The sequence below is a fragment of the Seriola aureovittata genome, chromosome 5 (genome assembly GCF_021018895.1).
Source record: "Seriola aureovittata isolate HTS-2021-v1 ecotype China chromosome 5, ASM2101889v1, whole genome shotgun sequence".
NCBI lineage: Eukaryota > Metazoa > Chordata > Actinopteri > Carangiformes > Carangidae > Seriola > Seriola aureovittata.
In genome coordinates, this window is record NC_079368.1 from 2,253,413 (window position 1) to 2,280,000 (window position 26,588).

The 26,588-nt window shown below is 42.5% G+C and overlaps 2 protein-coding genes and 1 long non-coding RNA gene across 3 annotated transcripts in view; 2 read left to right on the forward strand and 1 right to left on the reverse strand.

The window, feature by feature from the left end:
- The first annotated feature begins 529 nt into the window (after positions 1-529).
- LOC130169980 (uncharacterized) lies at positions 530-2,214 on the forward strand. Its single transcript, XR_008827927.1, has 2 exons — positions 530-697; positions 820-2,214. It is a non-coding gene; the product is annotated as an uncharacterized LOC130169980 (long non-coding RNA).
- Positions 2,215-2,992: 778 nt separating this feature from the next.
- sdf2l1 (stromal cell-derived factor 2-like 1) lies at positions 2,993-8,190 on the reverse strand. Its single transcript, XM_056377318.1, has 3 exons — positions 7,946-8,190; positions 5,116-5,312; positions 2,993-4,941 (listed from the first exon to the last, which is right to left on the reverse strand). Exons 1-3 carry the CDS (start codon positions 8,121-8,123, stop codon positions 4,663-4,665), a joined length of 654 nt encoding a protein of 217 aa, XP_056233293.1. The 5' UTR covers positions 8,124-8,190; the 3' UTR covers positions 2,993-4,662.
- Positions 8,191-13,005: 4,815 nt separating this feature from the next.
- The window catches only part of LOC130169196 (uncharacterized), a 20,313-nt gene continuing 6,730 nt past the window's right edge, over positions 13,006-26,588 (forward strand). Inside the window, exons 1-8 of the mRNA XM_056375694.1 lie at positions 13,006-14,277; positions 16,246-16,281; positions 16,369-16,547; positions 17,005-17,176; positions 17,276-17,326; positions 19,342-19,444; positions 23,399-23,494; positions 25,887-25,965. Coding sequence (XP_056231669.1) covers positions 13,048-14,277; positions 16,246-16,281; positions 16,369-16,547; positions 17,005-17,176; positions 17,276-17,326; positions 19,342-19,444; positions 23,399-23,494; positions 25,887-25,965 — 1,946 coding nt within the window. The 5' untranslated portion in view covers positions 13,006-13,047. The remainder of the gene's footprint in view (positions 14,278-16,245; positions 16,282-16,368; positions 16,548-17,004; positions 17,177-17,275; positions 17,327-19,341; positions 19,445-23,398; positions 23,495-25,886; positions 25,966-26,588) is intronic.

Sequence of the window (26,588 nt, forward strand, 5' to 3'; positions counted from 1 at the left end):
GCACAGGATCTATACCAGGGTAATGTTAGGAGATAGATAGATGAATAAATGAATGAATAAATAAATGCAGACATAAGCTACATGATTAAGATCTTCTATTGCTTTGTTCTTTTCATTTAGACATAAAATATCTTTTATCCAAAAAGTATGTGATATATTATTTAGTTGTGTAGAGTGAGTTATAGCCTAAATGTTTATATACAGTCTTTGGGAAGCAGCTTGTATGGTCCCTCTCAGACTGTAGTCTACATGGACCTGCTTCAGGAGAACAGCAGTCAAACTCAGCTGTCACCAGTTTTTCCTGCTTTCTCTGTCAATACATTAGTAAGTAACCATTAAACGATTTAATTTTCTTCTTAAATAGTCATATACATTATATCCTCCGTCCTTTGTCAGGACGCTGTGTCCTGCTGTCAACACCGGCCTGGCAGCAGCCTTTAAGCTCTGTTGTCTTTAGTTGGTGCCTTTGTCTGTGCAGTTAAGTCATTCTTATTTGTTGTTGTCTTCCAAACTGAACGAGTCTAGGGGAATTCAGCGAGCCAGTGCTGGGGCTACAGCTTCGCTCTGGTTGCCTGGTGAGATGAATAAGAGCTAGTGAGAACGCTGAACAGGAGGAACCAGGACCAGGGGACAGAGCTGTCCTCTCTCCTCACCTACTCCGAGGATATGCCCCACTGTCAACACCAATAGCCTGAAGGTTGGTGGCTGGGAGATTGTTGCAACAGCCCAGAGTCTCCTCCACACTTCATTTAGCACCTCCTCATGAGTCTGTGGTGTGAACATGAATAACTCTTTCTCTGTCCTCACTGTGTCTTTCAGGCTGTGGAAGACTGTGGTGTGCGTATGTGGTGGAGCTGAGGAACCGGCAGGTCAGGAACGACGTCTGTGTCCTGTCACATTTTTGTGCTATGTGCTGTTTCTGCTCAGGTCACACAACCTGCTGGGCCACGACCAGCAGAGGGTGGAGTTTGTGTTCGTCACCATACACCAGAGCAGACCGAACACAGTTCAGGTCTCCTATGAAGAGGGAGGAGTTCACTCCAGGGGTGGAGACTGTGAAGAGAGACACCACCCGCCGACTCTTGCCCAGTGGCCAGATTGCTGCCACCTGTTTGAACCTGTCATGAAGAACTACAGGAACATTCGGACCTGTGGGGCAGTTATGCAGCAGACCACCCTGCAGCCGGTGGACCTGAGCCACACCACACCAAGAGGGTGTAGGGGCAGGACGACACGGTGGTGATGCACCACCACTTGTCTGTGGCAGCTGATCCTCTACCCCCTGCTTATGTGTGTGCCCCCCCCCCCCTGTTTGCACTGCCCAGCTGAGCCCTGCTCACCAGTACCGCCTGCCCGGCAGAACTGTGGGCCAGCGCAGGTGGGAAGAAAGGTGTCGCCCATTGACAACACCATCGGAAATGAAGCTGCATCCTCCGTGGCAGCTCCTCCATGCTCCGCCCTCGGGCCCTCAGCTGGTGATGCTGGCTCCAGTGGCCCCTCAGGCCCTGGGTGTCGGCCTCTGCTCCGCCCCTCCTCCTGTTCTGGTACCGCACAACAGATGCAAGAAGCAGTTCAGGACAGACCCAATACAAGGCCATTGTGTCTCTGTAGAGACAGTTCTCAAGGAGCAGGATTGTCAACCCTCCTCCCAGAGACATGGACACTTTCAGTTCTGTATGTAGTCTTGTATATTCATTCATTCATTCATTTTCTACCGCTTATCCTCTAGTAGGGTCGCGGGGGGGCTGGAGCCTATCCCAGCATCTTTTCGGGCGAGAGGCGGGGTACACCCTGGACAGGTCGCCAGTCCATCGCAGGGCAAACACATAGAGACAGACAACCATTCACACTCACAGCCACACCTATGGTCAATTTAGAGTATCCGATTAGCCTAGTCCCCATTTTTGCATGTCCTTGGACTGTGGGAGGAAGCCGGAGAACCCGGAGAGAACCCACACTGGCACGGGGAGAACATGCAAACTCCACACAGAAAAATCCCACGGCCGAGCCGGGACTCGAACCCAGAACCTTCTTGCTGTGAGGCGACAGCGCTAACCACTGCACCACCGTGTAGCCCAGTCTTGTATATGTTCTCTGTTATTGTCTATAGTTTCTGTAGAGAAAATTGTACTGTAGAAAAATGGAATTAAATATAACATTGTTGTTACTTGTGTTTGTTACTTTCAGTTGAATAAAATTTGAGTGAAACTTTTAGTAAGTGTAATTTTCTTTGTTTTGTAATTGAATGATGCAATGCTCCATCTACATCTCAGGCCTGGTTAGATGTTTGCAGAAATGATCAAGTGATAGTTCTGTATGAGGAGCAGCAGTGAAGAGATTAAACATCAAATCACACAGGATCAGCTATAAAACCTCCAGTTCTCGTCTACAGTTACTGTTGAATGAATGAATGGAGAATCACTCACTATGTCTGACTGAAGATCGAAGGTTTCTGCTTCTCCTTTGTTATTTTGTGTTGTGGATAAAAATGTCATTTAAATATTCACTACAGAATTATTAATACATCACCTATATAATGTTACTAATCAATAATGCGTAAACAAATTATTTGATTTCTAATGATAAAAAATAAACTTTTCAGGATATCATGAACACCTCAGTTCCTGACAGCAGTGGGACTTGAACCAGGAACCTTGGAATCAACTTGTCATCAACTTGTCTCTTATGTTAATGTAGAATAGAATAAAACATTCCCTAATGACAGACAGTGACAAACTGAAGAGCTCCACGTCTCTGAACTCTACTGGAGGATCAACCATCCTTCATAAACATATTCTCTGATGATGATGATGATGATGAAGACGCTTCCATAGGTGTTCAGCTGTGTTGAGATGAGGTGTCTGTGAAAGTCACAGCATATGACACATCAAAGCACCAGTGACCCCTGCGACCTGAGGACGAGGGCAATGTCCAAATCCTTCATTACACTTGTGTCAGAACAAAAAAAAACACTTTTCCAAAACAAAGCAGCTGTTGTATATTTTTTTATTTTCCTTTACATTTTTAAGACCTAATATAAAAATTCCCAGTGTATTAAATTAATTATATTAAATATTTCAAATGACTTATTGTTTATTATTTAAGATTTTTTTTCTTGGCATTTTTTGCCTTGTATCGGACAGCTGCAGCGACAGAGACAGGAAAGTCAGGGAAGGAGAGAGGGGACATGCAGCCAGTGGCCACGGGACGGACTGGAACCCGGGCCACGGCGGCGCTCTACCAGGTGAGTCGCCGGGGCAACCACTGCCTGACTCACTGCTTTTCTCATTGTGTCCTGTGAAACCTGGTGCATGGCTCTCAGATCTCTTACTGCTGACTTGTCTGTCTGAGGTTCCGTTCTGCTCGACAGTGTGACATGTGTAACAATGATTTCAACAGGGAAAAGCAACGTTCTGCACCGTTTGTGCTGAGACCATAACAGCATGTGACAATAAAAATATCATACATTGCAAATTTATGAAAAAGAAAAAATGGAAATATTACATTGACACAGAAGTTCAGCTCTCCGCTGATCTGAGCTCTGTGACAGAGTGTGGATACGAAGCCTCTCCTCTATATGGTCTCAGTTATAAGCGTCAGGTCATGTCACTGACAAAGACTCAACTCAGTCCTGAGTGAAGGGTCTGAAGATGTATTTTAGTTTTTCCTTTTTAATAAATTTGCAAAAATTTCTAAAATTCCATCACTTTGTCATTATGGGATATTGAGCGTAGATTGATGAGGGAAAAATGAATTCAAAGGATTTCATACACTGTAAACCTGATTCTAACCCGAACCCTAAAATCAAGTGTAAACCCTCAAACAGCAACCAACAAAATGTCCTCACTCCAAAGGTCTAAAAGTCAAACCTGTCCTTACATAGATCATACAAGTACACACATTAGGGAGCCTCATTTTGAATTTTTTTTCTGACCGATAGCCGACGCCCGTTAAACAACCATTAACCGTTAACCGACAAGATCAAAATGTACTATTTAGAATGGACGAGTGTCTGTGACCCATTAAAGAAATATGTTTTCTCTTCATAAGAAGGGGTTCATTTTTACATGTGCAGAACCAGCATAATAGTGGAGGAAAATATTTCATAACTTAAAATAGCAAATCGCAGCCAGACTTTCTGATGTATAAACAGTATAAGAGCAGCGACAGCACTGTAAGTCTACTGGTGTCTGTTCAGAAATAGCAACATGTGGACATGCTGTGGGGTTAGTCTGCTGTCAGTCTGTTAACTGTGAGACGGGATGATACCGATGTCCCAGGAATGCACAGATAGCGCCTGCTAGAGCGGCCAGCCTCAGGAAGCACATCTGATTCGCTTCCCACCAGTCAAGAGGATAAGTGTCTGATGAGCGGGATCATCCCTCTCACACACACACACACACACACACACACACACACACACACACACACACACACACACACACACACACACACATTTTTAAAAATTGTTTAACTGATAGTAGTAATCAGTCCAAATTCTTATTGTCGGTTAACGGTTAAACAGTTTATTATTAACATCTGTAACACACACACACACATACACACAGATAAACGTGTATGTGTGTGTGTATATATATATATCTCCCTTCTCCGGACACCCTGAGTGCTTCACATGTGCAGGAACGAGCCCTGGTGATGATGTCAGAGCTCATCATGGCGCAGCAGCTCCTGGCTGGGCTGAATGAAGACGCCCTCCATGGCGCGCCACCAGTTGTGCGGGCTGGAGGAGCTCATGCCGTGCACCTCCCGCTGGCCGCGGATTGGGTGGCCGTACTGTTCGCCCGTCACGCTCAGGAAGACGTCCGTGCCCACGTGTTTGAAGCGCACGGTTTCGTCGCGCTCCCAGTGGACGCCGTCACACTGCACTGTCCACACGTCCAGGTCATCACCCTCGCCGTTCTCTCCGAAGGCGCTGACCTCCTGCAGAGGACACAGAGAAGAAAAGAAAAACATCTGTAGAGTGGTGATCTGCTACCATGAATGTATCCTACCAGCAAGTACTGAGTGTGTATCCGAAGCCTGATCACATCCCTCTGTGCCATAGAGCTTCATGTTGTCCAGTACAAACAGTGAGTGTGTGTGCCACTGTCTGACCTGGTTGTTAGACAGGGGTGAGCTGAAGTGGTGTGTGTGGAGGTTTCGGCCAGTCTTCATGTGTGTGATGCGGATGGCCTGACCACATTTGATGGATGCTCCGCGCTGACATGGACGGTTGGGCTTTCCACGGATCTGCCAGTAACTGTTGGCATCGTCTGCGTTTTCCACTCCAGTTACAGACTGCTGTCCACTGCCTACACACACACACACACACACACACACAGACACACACACACACACACACACACAGAGTATGAGTGACAGATTTCAGTGAGCTCCATTTAACGGAAAGAAGTTGTATTTTCAGTTGTGAAGGTTAGACTGAAGCACAGACTGCTGATCACATTCTGCTGTATGATGCTTCCAGGTCATGGCTGGATCTCTCTGTTAGGCGGCCCGGTCTTAAAAGTCTACAGGAACTGTGTACGACTCTGATCTAAGAAGAATCTGATGGCATCTGAGGCATCCAGCACCGGACAGTCCACGGCTGTGTCTGGATGATGACAGCCTCGCAGGTCATAGGGGTCTTTCATTATTCGTTCTCACTTTGGGGGCCACTGATGATCTGGGGCCCTGGTAAGGTTGACACTTTGCCCATGCGGTAATTAAGCTTTGTCGTATTTCCTCCATTAGTGCCATGTATGGAAATTTATATGGAGTCTAAAAATAGATATGGTAATAGCGTGCAGCAGGGATGGTCCTCCACAAAAAGCCAAAGGGAATTCTCCACTGAGAGTCCTCTGCAGCTCTGACTGATGCATCTGATAAATAGTTATAGTTGTTAAATTTGCAACAAGGAGTAAAACTGAAGGCTTTTTACTTTTATCTTAACGCTCTGCCTGCTTGAGAATTCAACTCGTCAGCAGAGCTGCACAATTGATGGAAATATAGTTGACTCAATATGGCTAAGTGCAATATCCAAATCACAGGAGCTGCAGTTTTTTTTTTGATAAAAGGTAAAATGTGTCACATTGTTGTGCACTGTTAGCTACAGATCATATCCTTTGTTTGGTACAAGACCGAGAAAAATCACATCATCATCTTTTTTAAATTTCTTTCAGTGAAAATGAAAAAGCGACCATTCCAACTGAAATCACATCATCATCTGCCAAAACAATTTTCTGATTTCCATCTTTGACGAAACAGAGCAGTGAGCAAAAGACAACAGAGCCGTCTTCAGTGGTTGCTGTCTGATCGACTGCTGCTGAAAAGCAACATCAATTCACAAATCGTAATTGAAAACTACATCCAAACCTCTATGTGCCGTTGTGCAACCTGATTATTTAACATCAAAAATGTTATCTCCACCTGTTTGTGTGAGGCGTCATTCATCGGACTCAGCCCAGTGACACGTTAGCTCTCTTCCTGTGTCGCTCAGAGGCACCGAGGCTGATGCGAATTCAGACTTTTCCTGTTTCACTTTCAGGCCCTCTGAGTACATGTACACTCCTCTTTATCACCATCTATAGTGGGCGTTAGCAGATGTGGAACAGATTCATGTGTGTGAATAACTGTCCAGCCCACTGACCATCTCTGCTGACTAGGCACAGAGGGTGCTGAAGGCCTACGCCCCCCAGTGGTGTGTTATACTCCGGTGCTTCTCTGATCTCACTTTACTGCCTGGTTCCTGTACTGAAGCTTCACACTTAGACTCCAAATGTTTTGATGTTTTGATAAAAACCTGACTGAAAGAGAACTGCAAAAATACACAGTAAAACATGCTCAGACAAAACACTGTACTGCAGTTACCACAGTAATGTGTTTGAAAAATAACTATTTTCAGTTTCCGCATTGCATTGGTGTTTATTGCACTGTGTATATTTTAACCTCTCAACAGATCACTGTCCTGTCCCTTTAAAGCACTGTATCTAAATGTATATACAAGCCTATGGAAAACAGAAGAGCTTTAGATTTAGAGCATGGTGTATCCAAAAAAAAAAAAATTACCATACTGAAAAAATTGTTTGGCATTTGATGCAAATACTTGATTTTTAGATGCTTTTACAGTATGATATTTTCAGATTTGTGGCACTTTGTATTTTGCAATTTATGGATTTGTGTGAAGAGTTTTGACAAAATGAGACCTAGTTTTGAAAATGTGAAAAAAAAACTGTATCTGTGGGTTGATACAAAGGAAGCTTGTACAAATGCAACAAGAAATGTTAATGTGTGTGGGAAAATGATGAACTGTTCTGAGATCTGCATTTAAGAGATGTGAGAAAGCTGTTTCTCATGAGTGAATTGCATCAAAGCAATTGAGAAAAAAACTTTACATTTTTTATAATGGGCTTTACAAAACATTAAATTTATTTCAATCAATGTCAGAGGGGGAAATATGGAATAAGTATATGTTAAAACGTGCTCATGCGTAAAGATGACACACTTGGTTCTCTGGACTCAAATTTTAAATGGTTACTAAGCCGCTATCACGCATCGGGAAAACGTGATGCCAGACTACATTTATAGAAATGACAATTTCACCGTTTTCTGTTTGCCAGGCAAAAATAAAACCTCTCAACAAATGACTCAATACATATCACAAATACATACAACTTCTTCTGAATTTCGGCGCAGGATAATGCCGAAGAATATCCATTTCGTTTAAATTTCAAGTTATATTATAGGTTCACCTGCCGCCGCGCTGCTCCATCATGAAGCCTACACCCTCCCGGATTCCCTGTTTATTCTGGTTGTGTGCGCAGATGAGCAGCTTCACTTCGAATTGTCTATTTTTAAATAGAAATTTTACCCGCGGTTCTTATATAAGAATCTACAGACGTCTGGACAGAAGCAGCTGTGGATCCCCGGGCTGTCTGACGGAAGTTACCTGAGCCGTACTTGACGTCGTGGGAGTGCAGGCGGACGTTGTGTCTGGTGTTGAGCAGCTTGACCAGGGAGCCGCACGTCACGTAGTTGAGCTCCGACTCTCTCCCTTCACAGTTTGACCACAGCAGCGCGAACAGCAGCGACCTGACGACCATATGGAGCACGGCAGCTACCTCCATTTTATCTCTCTGTTCTCATGACCGGCACAACACAGATACAGTACACTTTCAAACGTTACTGCCGCCCGCGACCAATCACAGCTTGACAAGTCCTAACATGAGGAAGTAAATGTCAACGTGTGATTGGTTGGTAGATATTCGTTCCTTTTTTTTTTCTCTCATCTTTATTGATTGTGGAAATCCAAATTTCAGACAAAACATACACATACATAGGCCAACATGTATACAAACAGAAATACATATATCAATCTAATAGAAAAACCAATCAAATGACATGAAACACAAAGAAGAAGACGTAATAAACTCCTCACGTTTCAATCTGAACAAACGCTGTCACGACTGGCAAGACATGTATACACACACATTCATTCATTTGCTGGTTGTATGTTTAAGTGTTTCTATGTATATATTACTGTAAATTCAATTACAGTAATTATGTAACATAACCCAGTAAAACACACCTGTGCAGGTAAGCTGCTGCTTCTATTTCAGGCAGCATTTGGCAGCTGCTTTGTGTCAGACCCAGGGACTGCAGAGGAGAGGAACATCTGATGATGGTGACGCTGGTTGAACAGGATGAGTATGAATAAACTGACCTGAACCGATGAAGCTGTTATGTGGTGTGTTTCTTTGGGATTTGTGTAAACTTTTGATTGTGGTTTTGATGTGGTGCGTGCACTCACCACAAGGACAGAGGGGGAATTGTGTGTCTGGATGACCATTTGAGTGTGTATTACTGAGTGTGCTCTTTACCATGGGCCACCCATAATCAGTGCCGAGATCTTCGTCACACGAGCCCTATGGAAGACCGAAGAGCTTTAGATTTATGGCTCATCGAAAAATCTTCTATACTGAAAAAAGTGTTGGGCTGTGTTTACAGTATAATATTTTCAAAGCAGTGTTTCATTTTGCAGATTTGTGGAACTTTGCTTTTTTTTTTTCTGTGTGAAATTTGGATTTGTTTTGTAGAGTTTTGAAGAAATGAGACTTAGTTTAGAAAATGTGTGAAAGCAGTAAATCCACACAATACAGCTGCTGTAACTGAGGGAAGCAAAAATGATGAACATGGAACTATACATCCGAAAATAGAGAAGAGAAATATGCAGTCAAACTTAGAACATAGCATCAATTAGAGTAGAGTAAATACACACCACGTACTGTGTGTGTGTGTGTGTGTGTGTGTGTGTGTGTGAGACTTGCCTTGCTTTTTCATATATATTTTGAAGAATGTTTATAATGATGTATCAGAGTGAGTGAGAGCTCTGTCATTTTATGTGACAAAGGTACAAACTGTTTTCATGAGTTGTCAGTGTGATGAGAAATGCATCAACACTGAGAGAGCGTCTCTAGTAGTGAACTACGTGTGGATACAAAGGAAACCTGCACAAACACAGTGAGAAATGCTAATGATGAACTGTTTTGAGAACTGCATTAAGAGTGGTGACAATGATGTTTCTGATGTGTGAATTGCATCAAAGTGACTGAGGAAAAAAATGTAATGTGTTGTGTTTGTCCAAGTGGCCACTAGGTGGCACTATTAGAGCACAAATGGAAACCCTTATTCAGTAAACAGTGGAAAAAGAGTTTGTGGTTCTTATTTGATTTCAGTGTAAACTGTAGGGATCCACATACTTTGATTTAGTGCAGCCAAAGAGTATTTTAAATGTCACTGGTGTGGGGTTGTCTATTGACACATTAATAATTAACTTAAGTGTGGTCATTTGGGATGTAATGGACAGCAGATGATCTTTTTGCCTGAGCCTGGTCTTGATCAGCTGACTCAGGTGAGACAACAACATGAAGGGGGCGGGGCTGAGCAAACCAGTGAGTGTTGTACCAAAATGTTGCTGTAAGAACTGGGACCTGGGAAGTCAGATGTGTGAGGAGGTGGGGAACTGGTCAGACTGGCCAGGTGAGTTTCACCTGTTAGAGGACAAAAGGAGGGAGACACACAGTGTTTCTCTTCCACTGAGAAAAACAGACGGAGGATTATTAGCAGGTAAGACAGTCTCTATATATTCAATTATTGTGTCACTTTTAATGATGGACATGAAGCATTTGTTGTGTGTGATTCTCAACATAAATTGCAGTGCTTTTTAAAAAAAAAAATTTTATTCATTTATTTTTCATTTTATCCAATTCTTCTGGTTTCGTGTGGAGGTGGCTCCATGCAGAGATGTCTGTTCTCTACAGTTCAGGTGCTAAAGTTTTAACACATGCTAACATCTCGTCAGGCTTTTTACAACTTCAGAAAGCGTTTGGACAAATGATTTCACATGAAGGCAATATATACCGGTCAGCAGACCGTTAAATGTAGTGATGGGTCAATGGCGCCTGATGTTTTGGAGCTTTCTCTTTATTTGTTTATTTGAAATATGGTGGCTTGTAAATCATAGCAGCCCTTCACCAGTTACAGTGGCAAGAAAAATGAAGTGAACCCTTTAAAATGACCTCCATTTGTGTACAACTTTGTCCTAACATATGGTCAGATCTTCACCCAAGTTACAACTTTAAACACAATCTATATTAACTCATAAATAACATACAAATAACTGTATTGTTCTTGTCCATATGGAAAACATCATTCAAACATCATCATTCAATCATTCATAGTATCGGCTGGAAAAAGTATGTGAACCCCTCGGCTAATGGAATCAGAGGTTACCAAATCAATCCATTCAATGAAACAAGTTTGCAGGTGTGAACAAGAAACATCTGCTGAGGTGAACCATGCCTCGCAAAAAAGATCTCAGAAGATCTACGGTCAAGAGTGGTTGGTTTGCATGAAGCTGAAAGAGTGACAGAGGAATCTTAAAGAGTTTAACTGCTCATAAGTCCACAGTCAGACAAATGCACCTTGCAGAATGGTGAGAACAGGGACAGCTACAGGCTTAAAGAATCATTGGAGCTGGTTACCATACACAAGTCATGGTAGATGGTGGCAGGGAGCTTGGAGTCCTGCCATGGACACCACAGAGGAAACTGCTGTTCTCCAAAAAAAAAAAAAAAACTATTAAGTTAAGTAGTATTAAGTATTAAAGGGAAAATGTTTAATGCAGTGATGAGACTAAGTTTGGATTGTTTGGGAAGAACATGCAGCACTATGTATGGTGTAAAAAAAAGCACTGCAAACTAACATGAAAACATCATCTCAATATGATGTACGGTAGGGGGAGCATCGTGATCTGGGGCCGCTTTAGGCCCTGAACAGCTCGCCATCATCAAAGTACATCTACCACAGAATGAATTCAAACAAAGACAGTTCACCTTCTGGAGCGGCCCAGTCAGAGCTCACACCATGGCTGAGGAGGGAACAATGGTCCAAAACGGTGCAGGTCTGATCAGCAGAGTTATGAAATCCAAGTGTTCACTTACTTTTTCCACAAGCACTGTGAATGAATCTCTACCAAAGGCATGAAAGATTATGATCGTTTGTGTGATATCAGCTAAGGAACACTTGGTTTGTCTACATTTGTGACTTAGATAAAGAACAGATCAAGAATATGACCAGTCAATGCAGAAAACCAGGTCATTGCAAAGGTTCACATACAGTACTTCTTCCTGCTACTGTATACTAACCTGCATATGAACCAGAATATATCGGCTGGTTGGAAAAAACAAAACCACTGGAAGTTTTAACAAGCATTTCTCAAATTCAGTCAAAAAAGTATCAGTTAAAATAACCCTACTGTTTGAAATAGCTGTATCATTGAAACACAACTGAACTAAAGGTAAACTAAGATAATGAATAAAAAATACTGGAGGATGACAATAATTAGCAAGGCCGTGGTAATCATTGGATGAAGGCTCAGCAGAGCTTGGTTCATTACACTGCACTGTCACTGTGAAGCTGCCTGAAATGGAAACGGAAAATAATCCAAACTGCCAAGAGAAGAAATGTTGCTGCTGGTAGACAATATCTGTTCATCAGAGAAAAAGCATCATAAGGAGGATTTTGTTGCGCAAGTAAAGACAGTCCAGCTTTATTCTTGCTGTCTGCATCTTTTAAAGGTGTTAAATGTTGTTTTTTCTGTTGCTACATAGCTAACGTTAGCATTAACAGCTGTTTACTTATCAGTCTAGAAGAAACGTTGTGAGTTCATCGTCAAACTTCATTCCTTTCCTCACCAACAGCTGTCTACAGACAAACGCTGATGTTAAAAGCATGGTTGGGGTTGTTTGAGGCGGGGTTGTGTGGGGTACTTCTCCATCGTCAGTGTATTACCTGCAGTAGATTTGACTTCCCAGTTTGGAGAAGCAGCAGGAGTAAGAGCAACGTGCTGCTGTCGATGGGGTCGGCTGAAAAAACCGGCCACATTTCTGCAATGAAAACCTGGGTCATTTCCAGTCGGATGGCTTCATGTATTCTGACCATGATAACTGTTGTACTGGGGCCGACTGTTAAAACTGGGTCAAAGACCGACTTAACTGATAAGAATGAACTTTTTCTTTCTCCTCTTCTTTTCTTCACGTCTTCCTTCTCTTTACCTTTCCACTTAATTCTTCACTTCTTCCTTCACTGTTTTTACTCCCTTAATTTTTCCTTCTCTTGTCCAGCCTTTAATAATATTTAGTACATCATTGGATAAAATACTTTAGTTAACAGATTTAGTATTTTATTGTTTGGAATAACAAATCGGCAGCTCTGTAATCATTTTTTTTACCTCTCCTCCTCCTTCATTCTTCCTCTCCACTCTCCCCACAGGGATGAAAGCAAATGTAAATCTTCTGGCGCCTCACATTAGCCCTCACACCTGATAAACAGGTAGTATGATTCCAATGGGAGAAGGCCCATAACCCCACCGTCTGATCACCGTCTGATCACCATCTGATCATCCCACTTTAACTGTAGACCATCTGTTGACAGGAGACTGTTTGAATTCTCTGTGTTTTTCCTTGAAGCAGACACAAAGTCCAGGTCCTGATGTCTTCAGAAGGAGTTGCTTCTTTCACCAGGTTCGACCGGGTGCGGGAGATCCCATACTATGACCAGGTCCCTGTTGGCTTCGGAGGGTGGGACCAGGATCTCCCCCCGCCACCAGCACCTATGCATGGAAAAATGCAGGCTATCAGCTTAGACCCCCTTCCCCCTCCCCCTCTACCTGAACAGCCAGCTGTTGGGCTTGAATCTTTCGACCCCCCCAGTGATGATGAGGACAGCTATGACAATGAGGATCTTAAGCCAGTCCACCGCTTCGTCCCCGACTCTGTCAAGAAGTTCTTCCGTGGCAGTAGCAGTAAGCGTGGCAGCAAGGGCTGGTCCATCCCGCCACCTCTACCTGCCCCTCACTCACCTGCCCCCTCGTCCAGGAAGAGTGCCATGTGTCACACCACTGTAGGGGTCCCCTGCTCGCCCCCGCACTCTGCCCCTCCATCTCCGTCCCTTCCCGGCTCCTATTTGGACCCGTACGGCGGCTCTGGGGGCAGCTACACCACTCAGAAGGAGCAGGACGGACTGCTCCTGGGCGCCGAAGCCCTCAACTCTGCCTCTGTAGTACCCAGCAACCTGTCTGCCCTGACCTATCAGGAGCGGGTGGAGGAGTATCACCAGCGCTACGCCTACATGAAGTCCTGGGCCGGCCTGCTGAGGATCCTGGGGTGTGTGCAGCTGCTGCTCGGAGCAGCCGTGTTCGCCTGCGTCTGTGCTTATGTTCATAAAGACAACGAGTGGTTCAATATGTATGGATACTCCAAACCACAACTGTTTGGGGGGCTCGGTGGAGGTGTTGGTGGAAATGGATATGGGGGCAGTTACACAGGCCCCAAGACTCCTTTTGTCCTGGTGGTGGCTGGTCTCGCCTGGATAGTGACCGTTATAATGGTTGTTCTCGGGATGACCATATACTACAGAGCCATCCTTCTAGACTCTTCCTGGTGGCCGCTCACAGAGTGCTCCGTCAACCTGGTCCTGGCAGTGCTTTATATAGCAGCGGGGGTGGTGTACGTGAGGGACACCACTCGGGGTGGACTCTGCAACATACCCGTCTTCAATAATGGACTAAACGGAGCGTTCTGTCGCACCGAGGCTGGACAGACAGCAGCCATCATCTTCCTCTTCTTCAACATGGTGCTGTACTTCATCAGCGCAGGAGTGTGTCTGAAGCTGTGGAGGCATGAAGCAGCAAGGATGAGGAAGGAGGGGCTGATACAAGAGGTCTGACACACATACACACACACACACACACACACACACACACACACTCTCCTTTTGTGACTAGGTCAAAACCAACCTTTAATCCAGTATTATCACAGCTGGTGCAGCAGAGAGGAAGAGCTGAGCAAAGCAGCATCGTCTGTGGAAACTGTGGAATCAAACTTTGGTTGAATGAAAGTCAGAATTTGGATTCTTGTGATTAAACAGCTTACTGCTGACTGCGCACAGTTAACGCTGAATACTCTCTCGCTGTTTAAGTTCAGTGATCTCAAACCAGACCAGACGGGGCCAGAAGTTATTGTTGCATCTGGGCTGTACTTTTTAAATATGAGTTTTTAGAAAAATAGGAGCATGAGATTCATTTTGAATTTTGAATTTCTTTATTTCACTTTTAACATGACAATACCACTCCGCTCCTCGCACCCCTCCCTCTCTTTGATCAGTTACACAATGCTCCATAATTACATATTTGCAGGTGGTAAGAAATGTGTTCAACATGTACTTGACATTTTAAAAGACACAAATAGAGAGCTCGCTCGCCCGACTCAGCCACAGTGATGTTTTTCAGCAGCTAACACTAGCGTCAAGCCTTGTTGCGCGAGGAGTAGTAGACCAGATTGATGAACAGTCTGATTGGCTGGAAGGGGGCAGCTTGCATTGCTGTCAGACTGTTGAATGAGTCTGGGTCACAGAAGCCATTGACAATATTTTGAAATATTTTATTTCAAAATATTAGAAATAAAATACTAGAAAAAGTTACATAGTGTAGCTTTAACATGTAGCGTTCTGCATCTGACAATGCAACTTGACAATATGAACAATTACAGCATCACAGCAACATGTCTCTTAAACCTCTCTTAAACCTGAAGGAGTGATTGACAGTTTAATGTGACTGCCTGGTCTCAGCTGCAGTCCCAGTGTAAACTGCCCCTCCCTGGGAATACAGTCCCACTGGTGTTAATCTGCTGAACACACAGAGCAGTGTCAGGGACAGTTCACTCAACTGTATTTAACTAAACAAAAGAAAGTTTTAAAGCAGCCTCACTAAGAGAAAACCACAGACATTCATCCTCCCGACACCCTGTCAAATTCTCTACACTCTAACACAAGGTAGTTTTGATAATATGCTACAGTAAATGTCATTATGAGGAATCTCAGTGTGCTTTACACTGAGGTGCATACAGCCTCAGATGACACTGTGTGTAACAGAAGAATGTGATGAATTACTCCAGAACCAACTGAAGACAGAGAAGAACCCATACACAAAAGAAATAATATGTGTCTACTTGTCTCAAAGACTGCTGCAGGGTTGAATCATGCATGTTATTTTTCATGTTTTTAACCATTTTCTGAAACATACCAAAGATTTTAGATATTGATTTTTTACTACCTTCTAGTCAGCGACTGGTTTACGTTAGTAAGTATTAAAAATGACCTTGCACACAGTTGTTTACAGACAAAGTTTAATGACGGGTCGTAAGTGGGGCTGCACAATATTTTTCAGTATTGTCATGGCGATGTGAAGATGCCACATACTCATATCGCAAGATGTGGCAAATGAACTCAAACATGTAATTTCTCAGTTTTTTTGCTGCCTGATATAAAAGGAAAACTCACAGTTGTCACTGTCCACGGCCGAGAGTCTGACACAGCATCAGCACAGTTTTGTTGCTAGTGAGTGACATAAAGGCCAACCACCAATCACAGTCATTCTTGATAAGCTTATCAAACAATCAAAGAAGGCCCCGCCCCCGCTAGTCATGGACCACAACCCAAAAATAAGTGAGGAACAGGAGAAACATATAACATAACATAACATATATTTTGATAAAAGAATATTGCAATGTCAGTTTTTTTGCAATAGCGTGCAGCTCTACTAGTAACTGGTCTATTACAATCATCACTGGATTGTTTGTGAGCACTGTGAACATGTAAGGACTCACTCTCCATCTCCTCTTCCAAACCCAGATGAAAACTAACGGATCATCAGTCCCTCTTTCTATAGTAAGTATCACTTCTTCATCTCCTTGTAGTCACTGAATTGCAGAGAGTGTAGATGAAGTGACCACATGACTTTTTCACCTGCTGTAGCTGGGCTCAGCCTCCAGGGCCTCAGAGCAGACTCCTCTCCCCACCGTCCAGCCGGACATCATGGATAACCCCAACAACTCTGCACCTGCTCCTCTGGTGGCGCTGGAGCCAGAGATCCGCCAAGGCCACATACCAGCCGGACACATCCCCAAACCTGTTGTTATAGCAGATTATGTGGCGTGAGTATTATGTTCATGTTAAATTTCACGTTCCTGTTTGACATTCATATGAATTCTGGTAGGAAGGTTCTGAAAAACATCCTTGATTGAAGTTACTGATTTTGTTGTAACGCTCCATTGTGTTCCCCGACCTCAAAGTCAAAAGGATTTAAGTCTTCAGACCTTTAACTCAGTACTTTGTGGAAGCAGCAATCACAGCTCCGAGTCTTCATTCTTCCTGACAGATCCTCGCAGGCTCTGTCAGATTGGACAGGAAGCGTCTGTGAACTGTCACCTTCAGGTCTCTCCTCAACCCCGTAGAATTGTACCTGTCCGTGAATCTATTTTAAGCAAACTCAGGGAAAACACAAATATTCACAGCAGTAGTTGTTACATGGACGGCTCGATATGAGACACATTCTGTCGCAGTGTGACGGAGCTGCCAGTCCATGTGTTGTCTTCTGTGCTGTTTCCACAGGAAATACCGCAGCATCCACTCAGAGGAGGAGCGGGACCAGTACAAGGCTGTGTTCAACGACCAGTACGCTGAGTACAAGGAGCTGCACTCTGAGGTTCAGGCTATGGCCAGCAAGTTTGAAGAGATGGACGAGATGATGCAGGACCTTTCCTCCCGGCCCTCCAGCCAAATGGTACAAATCTCACTCAGCTCCACACAAACAAACAGTGACATACTTTAATACAGAGTGCATAACTATGTCCAGTAACATGCTGGGGTTTTGTTTTTACAGGAGAAGGAGCGGATCAGTGGCATTTTAATGGAATATCAGAGGAAGAAAGCTGTAAGTATTTATGATGAGCTGCTGTTTCTGTGCCAGAGAGTTTATACTCTGATTAAAGGATAATTCTGATTTATTTCAACCTAGCATAGTTCCCACAAATGTGCCTATTGTGGCTATTTGCACTTTTCTAGACATTACCCAGAGGGGCTGTGTGTGTGAACTCAGATGTCTGCATCAGTTGACATTAACATGAAACTGATTTTCCCCTGCCACATCCTCGGTACAAAGTCCATGTAGTGTCTGACTGAGCATGAATGGAGCAGGTAATTGGTTGATGTTTCTATCCTGCATCATGCACCATCTGCCCAGATACCACCACCGAGTGTGAACACATCTCACACAGCCTGTTTAGTCCAAAGTCAAAAAAGAAATGGTCAAAAATAAAAGAATATATTTAGTTGTTTTATTATCCCAGGGTAAAAATATCCAAAAGTTAAAAAGAATGAGACATCTGAGAGAAGCTATGAATGGTGATCAGATCAGCTGGATGTTTGCATAATGGCTTCAAAACAAGTGTTGGAAATGATTCATGTAAAAATGATAATCACGTTTATGTGGGAGGCTGTAGGAGGCTCAGGCTGCGAGTCCTCGTGTCCCTGAATCTCTACGGTGACGTGGTGAGCGGGAAGTTAGTATGACAGGTTGAAATAAACTGGAATAAACCCTTGATAGCCCTCGCTGCCCCTGTGCAACAAAAAGACACCCAAACAAACTTTATTTTGACCTCCCTCAGATCTCAATTAAAAAGCAATATGGCCAAATCAATTATTATTGTCAGAACTGTCAATTATCATTGACTCAGGTGCTAAAGTCATACTGTATGTGGTATGAGGAGTGTCAGTGTCAGTAGAAAACAATTCAAAATTAAAAAATAAATCAGTCTGGAAGATGTTCGACATGTGATGTAAATCTGAGTACAGAGACAAACATTCTTGTCTTGTATTCTTGAAGATGATACCTTTATTAGTGTAAAGTTTCGGGACACACCTGGCAGGATTCATCAGAACGCTTGCTCGACGGCAGGGAGCTGGCAGGTCACAAGAAGCTAGTAGCCACTGAGTCATCCTAACAAAAGCCTTTACAGTAAAAGAGGTTCATCAGGTAATTCATCAACCAAAACCAGGTCACAGTACCTGAATGTTTGAGTCAAGACAGGAATCCTCCATGTTGTCACCTGTGAGTCACACCTGGAGAATGTGAGCGCATTATCATCATTCCGCAGAAACTATCAGGAGACAATTTGTTGTTTGTTCCTCTTGCTTAAAAGAAGGGAAGTAGTAGTTTGATAAACTGTGGTGGTACAAATACATTTTTTAACCTCGCTATCTTCATTTAATACTCACTATAGTGAATAACTTAGTGGTAGAAGTAAATACATGAAGCTCATGAATATGATGCTAGACATTGTTTAAGGAGCTTTCCACAAATTTGACACATTTAGATACTTGTCAAGAATGTAGGACTGACTGACTTACTTCTACTACTAAGATACGGCACCAGTCTGCAATTTTTAAAGTATCCAGGATGGTCTAATGGCTAAAGACCTGCTACCCTGTCTATCCTGATGGTTAATGTTAATGCTTACTGGACTATAAGTTGGACTTTATATGGCGTAGACAGACTACTGACTATGTAGCAACATTTCACACACGGCTGTTGAACTGGGCTCAGATCAGGTCGCTGACAGTTGATTACATATTGTGACTGTGGCTGAGCTAATCAATGCGCTCTACAATGAAACAATGGAAACAGTGTAAAAATGTCAAAATATTTTTGGTTTATTTTCCCGGACGGATCAGACTGTGGCAGGCAAAGGAACGGGTGCAGGAGGGGTAGAGCAAGGAGATTGTACTGAACTTTCTGTTACCGTATTCTCCATACAGTAACCCACCAGTGAAATTCTCTGACCATCATGAAGACTGTCCTCTGACGTAGAGGAATTTCATCACTCGGAGAGAAATTTATGTATTTGTTTTATATTTCTTTACTACTTATTTTATTTCTTTTCTTGTCAGGACCCGACATATTTGGAAAAAAGGGAGAGGTGTGAGTACCTGAAGAACAAGCTCTCTCATATCAAACAGAAGATTCAAGAGTACAACATGAATCAGACCAACAGCAACTAAACACTTCCATGAACACACCTGGATTCCATATGCAGTCTACAAAGGAAAACATGCTCCTTTGCACAGACTGTGAGACTGTGTGAGAAGTGAACTGTGAAAGTATCTCCCTACCAGGCAAAGGTCTGACTGTCCTCTGATTGCAGATGTACCATTATGACATTAAAACAGGTGCACACACATCACTGCTGTTAAATAATAATGATCATTGTAACATTGAGCACACCAACACCAGAGAGGTGTAGAAGGGGATGAGGACCATCACTGGCTATAAAGAGAAGAACAGCCAGGCGACATCAGGTGATGTGGACAAGACCAATGAGTTCAACCTGTTCTCCAACAGGTGTGACACAGCCTCACCTGTTCTCTCTCCCACTGCTTCAGCTGCAGCTTCTCCTGCAGCATCTCCTCCACAACCTGACACTGCAGCTGCAACTCCCTCCACACTGGGGTCAAGTCTCTTGTCCTTTACAGCGGAGGAGGTGAGACCACAGTACGTCAGGTTGGATAACTGTCTCAGGGACAGTGATGAGCAGCACTGGGGCTCCACAGGGGACTGTTCTGGCTCCGCTCCTGTTCACCCTGTATACGGCAAACTTTAAATACAACTCTGAGTCCTGCCACATCCACAAATACTCGGTGACAAGAACTGCCTCCTTCTGAACACCTCAAGACCAAGGAGATGGTCATTTCAGGAAGCTCAGGTCCTTTGACGTCTGCAGTGAAATGCTGCACATGTTTTATCTGTCAGTGTTGGCCAGTGAACTTTTTAATGCTGCAGTCTGCTGTCAGACATGAACACTGGACACAAGACTGGACAAGCTGGTCAAAAAGGCTGGGTCTGTGCTTGGCAGGAGTCTGGACTCACTCAGGACTGAGATGCATGCAATGTAAGATGGAGGCCATCTACAGCTGCAGCCAACATCTCATCTCACTGGGCTGCAGAACAGAGAGGTTCAGGAGATCCTTTGTTCCTACTGCCATCAGGCTATACAACACCTCAGCCAGAGGAAGTGGACTAATTGAACTGTTATTGTTTATTTTATTATTAACACTAATAAACTAATGGACACATTAATTTGCCCTAGGGGATGTGTCTCCACTCTGGTATGTGTTTAACCTAGCTTAGCAACACAGATTGGAAGCAGAGAGAAACTGCGAGGATGTTGGATGTTGCTATGGGCACTTATGTACACCTCATCAGACACATATGAAATAAACCAGAACTAATCGTACTAGACACTGCCTGAAAAGATCAATGAAATGATCTTGACGTAGATCAGGTTGACTCAATGTTAATGAAGGCTGCTGTATATAATAATAGACACTGCAGCAGACACCTTTCCTTTTGTTCAGTAGGAAGATACAATATACTTCTATCTACTGTACAGTATGTTTCATACAGTGGTGCTACACTCCACATTGCTTTAATGTATTATGCACACACACACACACACACACACACACACACACACACACACAAACACACACACACACACACACACACACACATAGTAGTAGTAGTAGAATATGAACTGTCTCTCTGTCACTGAATGATAAAGTGGAATATAACAAATTGGTGTTTTGTAATTAGTTTGTCAATCCATTTGTAAGCTTTTATTTGTACATTGATATGTTTGATTGATGTGTGTACACCGTTCTTTTGTACTGTATTAGCTATGTCCCAATGCTTCATGTCAATGAAGTACCTTTTTATGTGTTTTGCCTTTTTCGTTTTATTTTAGCCATGGAGATTATGTACAGTTTTTTGTGATCTCTGTTACATCTACCTTACACAGCTGCCCAAGCTCAGTTATGTCATGTCAGTGGCAATGAGTGAGGGTTTACAGTGAAGTTAAGACTACTATAAAACTGCAAAACCAGACCAAGGTTACATTTTCATAATTGATAGTTTGATTTATTTCTTGTTAATGCTGATATATTTAGCCTTGTTTATCCTAGATACATGTAGAAATATGAGTTTGCCAGAGCAAATGGGTTATTTTTTTTTCTTGATCTACAGTAACAGTGGCAAGAAGAAGTAAGAGAACTCAGATTCAGATCTTCATCAAAGTTACAATAAAGAACAAACATCATCTATTTAACTTATAAGACACAAATCATTGTATTGATTTTGTCCATGTTGAATACATCAAACATTCATAGCGTATGCTGGAAATTTGAACCCTTCGGCTAATGACAAGAGCTGGCACACCTGGATTTCTGTCAGTGAAAGCAGGTTGGAGGTGTGAGTTAGAGTTACCCTGATTTATATAAAACACAGCCTCTTGAGATTGCTGTTCAAAGTGTCAAAATTAACTGTATTGTCATTCAGACCATACAACAGAGGTGCACAGCAGAACAACATTGTGTTTTCTCCTGGCTCAATGTGCAGTCATATATAAAGAAAATCATATATATAAAATATAAATATACAAACATAGACAGAGTGGACATAATAGTAGACTAGGGCATAACAAGTAGTGCAACATGTCAATTTTAGTAATAAAGTGCTGATGTTGATAAAAAATATAGTAAAAGTATAGTTGTGACTGAATATATCAACTGTACTTTTTTTATCTACGTTTACTCTATATATATATATATATTTTTTTTTTTTTTTTTGGGGGGGGGGGCCTTTTATGCCTTTATTGACAGTGCAGTAGATAGAGACAGGAAATGGGGAGGCAGAGAGAGGGGGAGTGACATGCAGCAAAGGGCCGTCCGATGCAGGACTCGAACCTGGGCCTGCTGCAGCGAGGACCTAAACCAACTGAGCTACTCGACGCCCCGTTTACTATATTTTTAACTGCTGCGATCTTATACAGTCATACAATGTCCACCACATCAGCATAAGACGCATCACAAGAAGCATCTGCTGATGTGAACTGTGTATTGCAAAAAAGAGATCTCAGAAGACTCAAGATCTTCAGTTGTCAAAGATGTTGAAGTTAGAAGCATTAATGGTAAAGAGTTTTATGATATGTAGAACTGTGGGACTATTCGACACAAGTCAAGCTGCTAAAAACTGACTGTGAAGTAGGATGTCAGTAGATACAACTATGAGGCTGTTTGTGAAGTGAAGACTGTTGAATTTCAGTGATAGAACTGAATGAGTCAGTGGTATATCGAAGTCTAAGATATATGCATGACTTTCCTGAGAAACAATATGATGAGAGGAAAGAGGTCTCAGTGCAAGATGAACAGTTCATGTCTGAAGTCATAGATCAGTGCTATCAGTTTGCGCTCCCATTCAAACAGCTGAATCTCAAGATGAATCATCATCATTGACTTGCAGAGCAAAGAACTGAATCCTTGAAATGGAAGTTCAAAAGGAACAAGGAGTTTCCAAAGAATCCACTAGCTTCTTGGAGGGTGTGATCAAAAAAGCTGAGCTTGTGCCACAGACATGGAGTAGAAATGGAAAATGTTGTGTGGACTGATTAAACTGAAGTTGTATTGTTTGGGAAGGACATACAGCACTACGTATGGAGTGAAGAGGAGCATGCACCAACGAGCACCTATGATCAAATCCAAGGGTTCACTCAAGGTTTCAATTTCAAATGACCTGGGTGAACTGGAGAACGTGAACAGTCAATAAACAACCTTCCTGGCTCTGCTCGTGTAAAGCCTGGTGGACTGGATTTGTCTTTCATAGAAACTCTCATACTCCCTTTTACTTTCACTTCAGCGTTTGTATTTTGTAAGATAATTTAGTTTTGAAATTAATTTTAAATAAATAAATGGGATTTCTTACGATCTGTCCCATTCGTTTTATATAGGCTAAACCGAAAACAAAGGTGCTGATAGTGGAAGAAGGTAGAATAAGCTCACATAAGGTCTGTTTTAGTCGTTTTGATGAATAGCAGGACAGGTTAGACCCGTATGACCAGGGGAGGGGCAACATGAAGAGCACACACCTGTAGGCGAGTCTTTTTCCGCTGCTGAGCGCGCGGCCTGGAGGATGCGGCGGCGCGCCTAATGTGTTTTGTTGATGAGCAGAGTCGCTGCTGGTTTCATCAGGATCAGACGGTTCATCACAGAGGTGGGTCCATTAAACCAATAACCAGGGTCTGAGGGCGGGATGTGACGTGAGATGATTAACTCTGTGCTGAGGATTTACGCGCTTTAAAGTTTTAAAGTGTTTTAACGGTAGTCTAGAATTGGTGACAAAATATAGTTTCATGTCGCCATTTTTGTTTGTGGACCGGTTTGGCTCCATTTTGCGTTCTTAGATTTGAGCGGTTTTTCTTTACTTTCTCATCTTTACTCCAATCACATCCTGAAATAATATTTTTATATCATGTTTTTATTTATTTTTTTTGCCTTGAAAATTTAAATCATTTAAGTTTGATTGGTGTCGGCATTTTCCTGATGTGTGAAATTCCCTCCATAAGTTGAACGGTTTGGAATGTAAATAGAAACTATCATATGAACTAGTTGAGTGACTTGAGCCCTGAGGGGTCAGTGTAACTCCTCCCTCTCACCGCTGCTTTGTTTCACCACAAACAAGCCTCCAGTCCAGGCAGCAGCTCCTGTCTTCTGCTGCTTACCATCTGGACACTATTTGAGCTGTCCATCATGCTCCATATGCAATTTGCATTCTATACTTTACTAGTTTACTTACCACACATAAATATAATAATAACCTTAATTACCTAGGGTCTATTCCAGAAAGCAGGTTTAACAAACTCTGACTGGAACCCTGAACTCTGGGTTGATGAACCCTGAGACGGGAAACTTTTCAGCTCCAGAACAGCTGATCTGAGTCAGTTCAATCAACTCTGAGTATGTTCACCTGAGTTAACCGTGTGCACGAGGAATATAAAAAGCCATCAATCAATGGATCTCTGATTCAACGATTCACCATGGCAACAGGTAGAGCAGAGCCTCCATTTTAATCCAGTGGAGCCAGAAAGATTCATGTGTGACATTAAAGCACATTTACCTTTAAAAACAGCAGCAGCAGTGAAAGAGTCAATTAGTTCAAAGTGTTAGAGTTTATTCAGCGTCGTCCACTAGACCACGTTCTTTATCACACTCTTATTTGTGGAACAGCTGGAACCTGCTGTTTGTTAGATTCAATGTTCACATGTAACCTGATGTGGAGCCAGTTCTGCTGCAGCAGAGGATGGAGATATAGATCACACAGATCAGACACAAGTTTATAGATATAGATGAAACAGATCAGACACACGTTTATAGATATAGATGAAAGAGATCAGACACAAGTTGATAGATATAGATCACACAGATCAGACACAAGTTTATAATATAGATGAAACAGATCAGACACAGGTTTATAGATATAGATGAAACAGATCGACACAAGTTTATAGATATAGATGAAACAGATCAGACACAAGTTTATAAATGAAACAGATCAGACACAAGTTTATAGATCTATGATTGTAACCTCAGATTTTGGTGATTTTTCAGTTGAAAAAGAGTCGAGGTTAAAGCTGAATGTAAATTTTCAGATGTCTACTTTACATTTAAAAATCTTGCTCAACAGCATGACTGTATTTCAGTGTATTCAAAACCTGACATTTAAATTACATTTAGTGGAGTTTTTAAATGTTAAAGTATTTTCAGCTGCATTACTCTCATCCTCGCTCAGAAGTATCATCATCTACAGCGTAATATGACAGCTGTGATAGGACGGTTCATCAGTGCGACCAATCAGAACATGAGAAATAATTCTTCATAGACCAGAGTCATGTGTGTCTAAAGCTTTTTTTTTTTTACAGTGATGAATGTTTCGGTGCAGAGGAACTGATGCCAGTCTGACAGGCGTCTTAATGTCCACAGAGTCTCAGAGTTAGAAAGATTTGATGTGAGGATGAAGCCTCCATGTGTAACATATGAGATCTCTGTCTCTGTCCTCACACTGACTGACTGACCAGAAAAGAGCTCATGTTCATAAACACAGGTCTTGGGTAGCAAGACAACAAACTAAGGACCAATCGGGATTTTAATCTTTTCCCACATGAACTTCTTTACATGAATGTCTCCGATCTTCACTTTGACGTAGACAGTATGAAGAGGAAATGACGCTTCTGGTCAGAAGGGTTTGTTGAAGAAAACCTGCCAGTGAGCAGGTTAGCTTCACAGAGTAAGTTACCATGGTAACTGACTCAGAGTTAAAGGGATTTCATTTTCTGGAACGGAAAACTCAGAGTTTCCCTCATCTCAGTGTTAAGAAACTCAGAGTTTTCATTAAACCCGCTCTCTGGAATAGACCCCTGCTCAGATATCAGTCTTGCTTGTTTATTGTTTCGTAAGGTATTCCTTAAGTAAGATGTTTTTGTTTTTTACGAATTATTAGAAGATTGTTTATCTGACAGTAATATTGATTGTTAACATAATTAACATTATACAGAAGCCTCTTTTTTATGTGTCTGCAAAATCAGTAAAAATCTTTTTTTTTTTTCTAGCAGGGACAGTACCAGCTGGATTCAGTATGCCGGGCAAAAAACACAACCCCCCCCCACACCACTCCAGTGGTAGCAAACAGTGAGTTGACCTACATCTGTCCCTCATGTCTCAGCCTCACACACGTATACACATTCAGTCCTAACATACCTGCAGATATACTTTTGATTGATGTTACATCGTTTCATTTCAGTGCACACACCTCTGAAGCAACTGAGGGCTCCTTAGTTATAGTTTAGTTATATGTATGAAACAGAAAGGAAACATTCAACATTTAGAATTTTGAATTAGTGTGATTATGCATTGCAACTATTTCTTAACTCACAGCTGCTCGGTGGAGGAGCAGCTGTACACACCATCTCAGAAGTCTTGCACTCTGTTTGAGCTCTGTCACAACTTTGTTCGGCCTCAGTGTCTGTATTTTGGCTGAGAGGTTGGGCTGGACTCTCCGCCCAGCCTGCCTCATTATGAGTTTTGACATAGTTCAGCAAAGTGGCCCTGATGTCATCTGAAATATGTGTCTATTTAAAGGTCTTCTTTGTTCTTGCCCTCATCCTCCACCTCCTCTCTGTCTTCCTCTTCCTCTCGCTCTCACTGCTTCCATGTTTTCAAAGTTCTCACCGAAGCTCAGCTAAGCTCTACCTGCAGCACTAAGGCTCAGACTGAGTGGTGTTCAATTTCTGCTTAAGTTTTTAGGTGTGTAT

Excerpts from the sequence above, each read along its gene's own strand:
- sdf2l1 (XM_056377318.1), bottom strand. The coding sequence starts at position 8,123 with ATGGAGGTAGCTGCCGTGCTCCATATGGTCGTCAGGTCGCTGCTGTTC. Across the intron at positions 5,313-7,945 it reads CGACGTCAAGTACGGCTCAG|GCAGTGGACAGCAGTCTGTA; the intron begins GTAACTTCCGTC and ends GTGTGTGTGTAG. Across the intron at positions 4,942-5,115 it reads CACCCCTGTCTAACAACCAG|GAGGTCAGCGCCTTCGGAGA; the intron begins GTCAGACAGTGG and ends TGTCCTCTGCAG.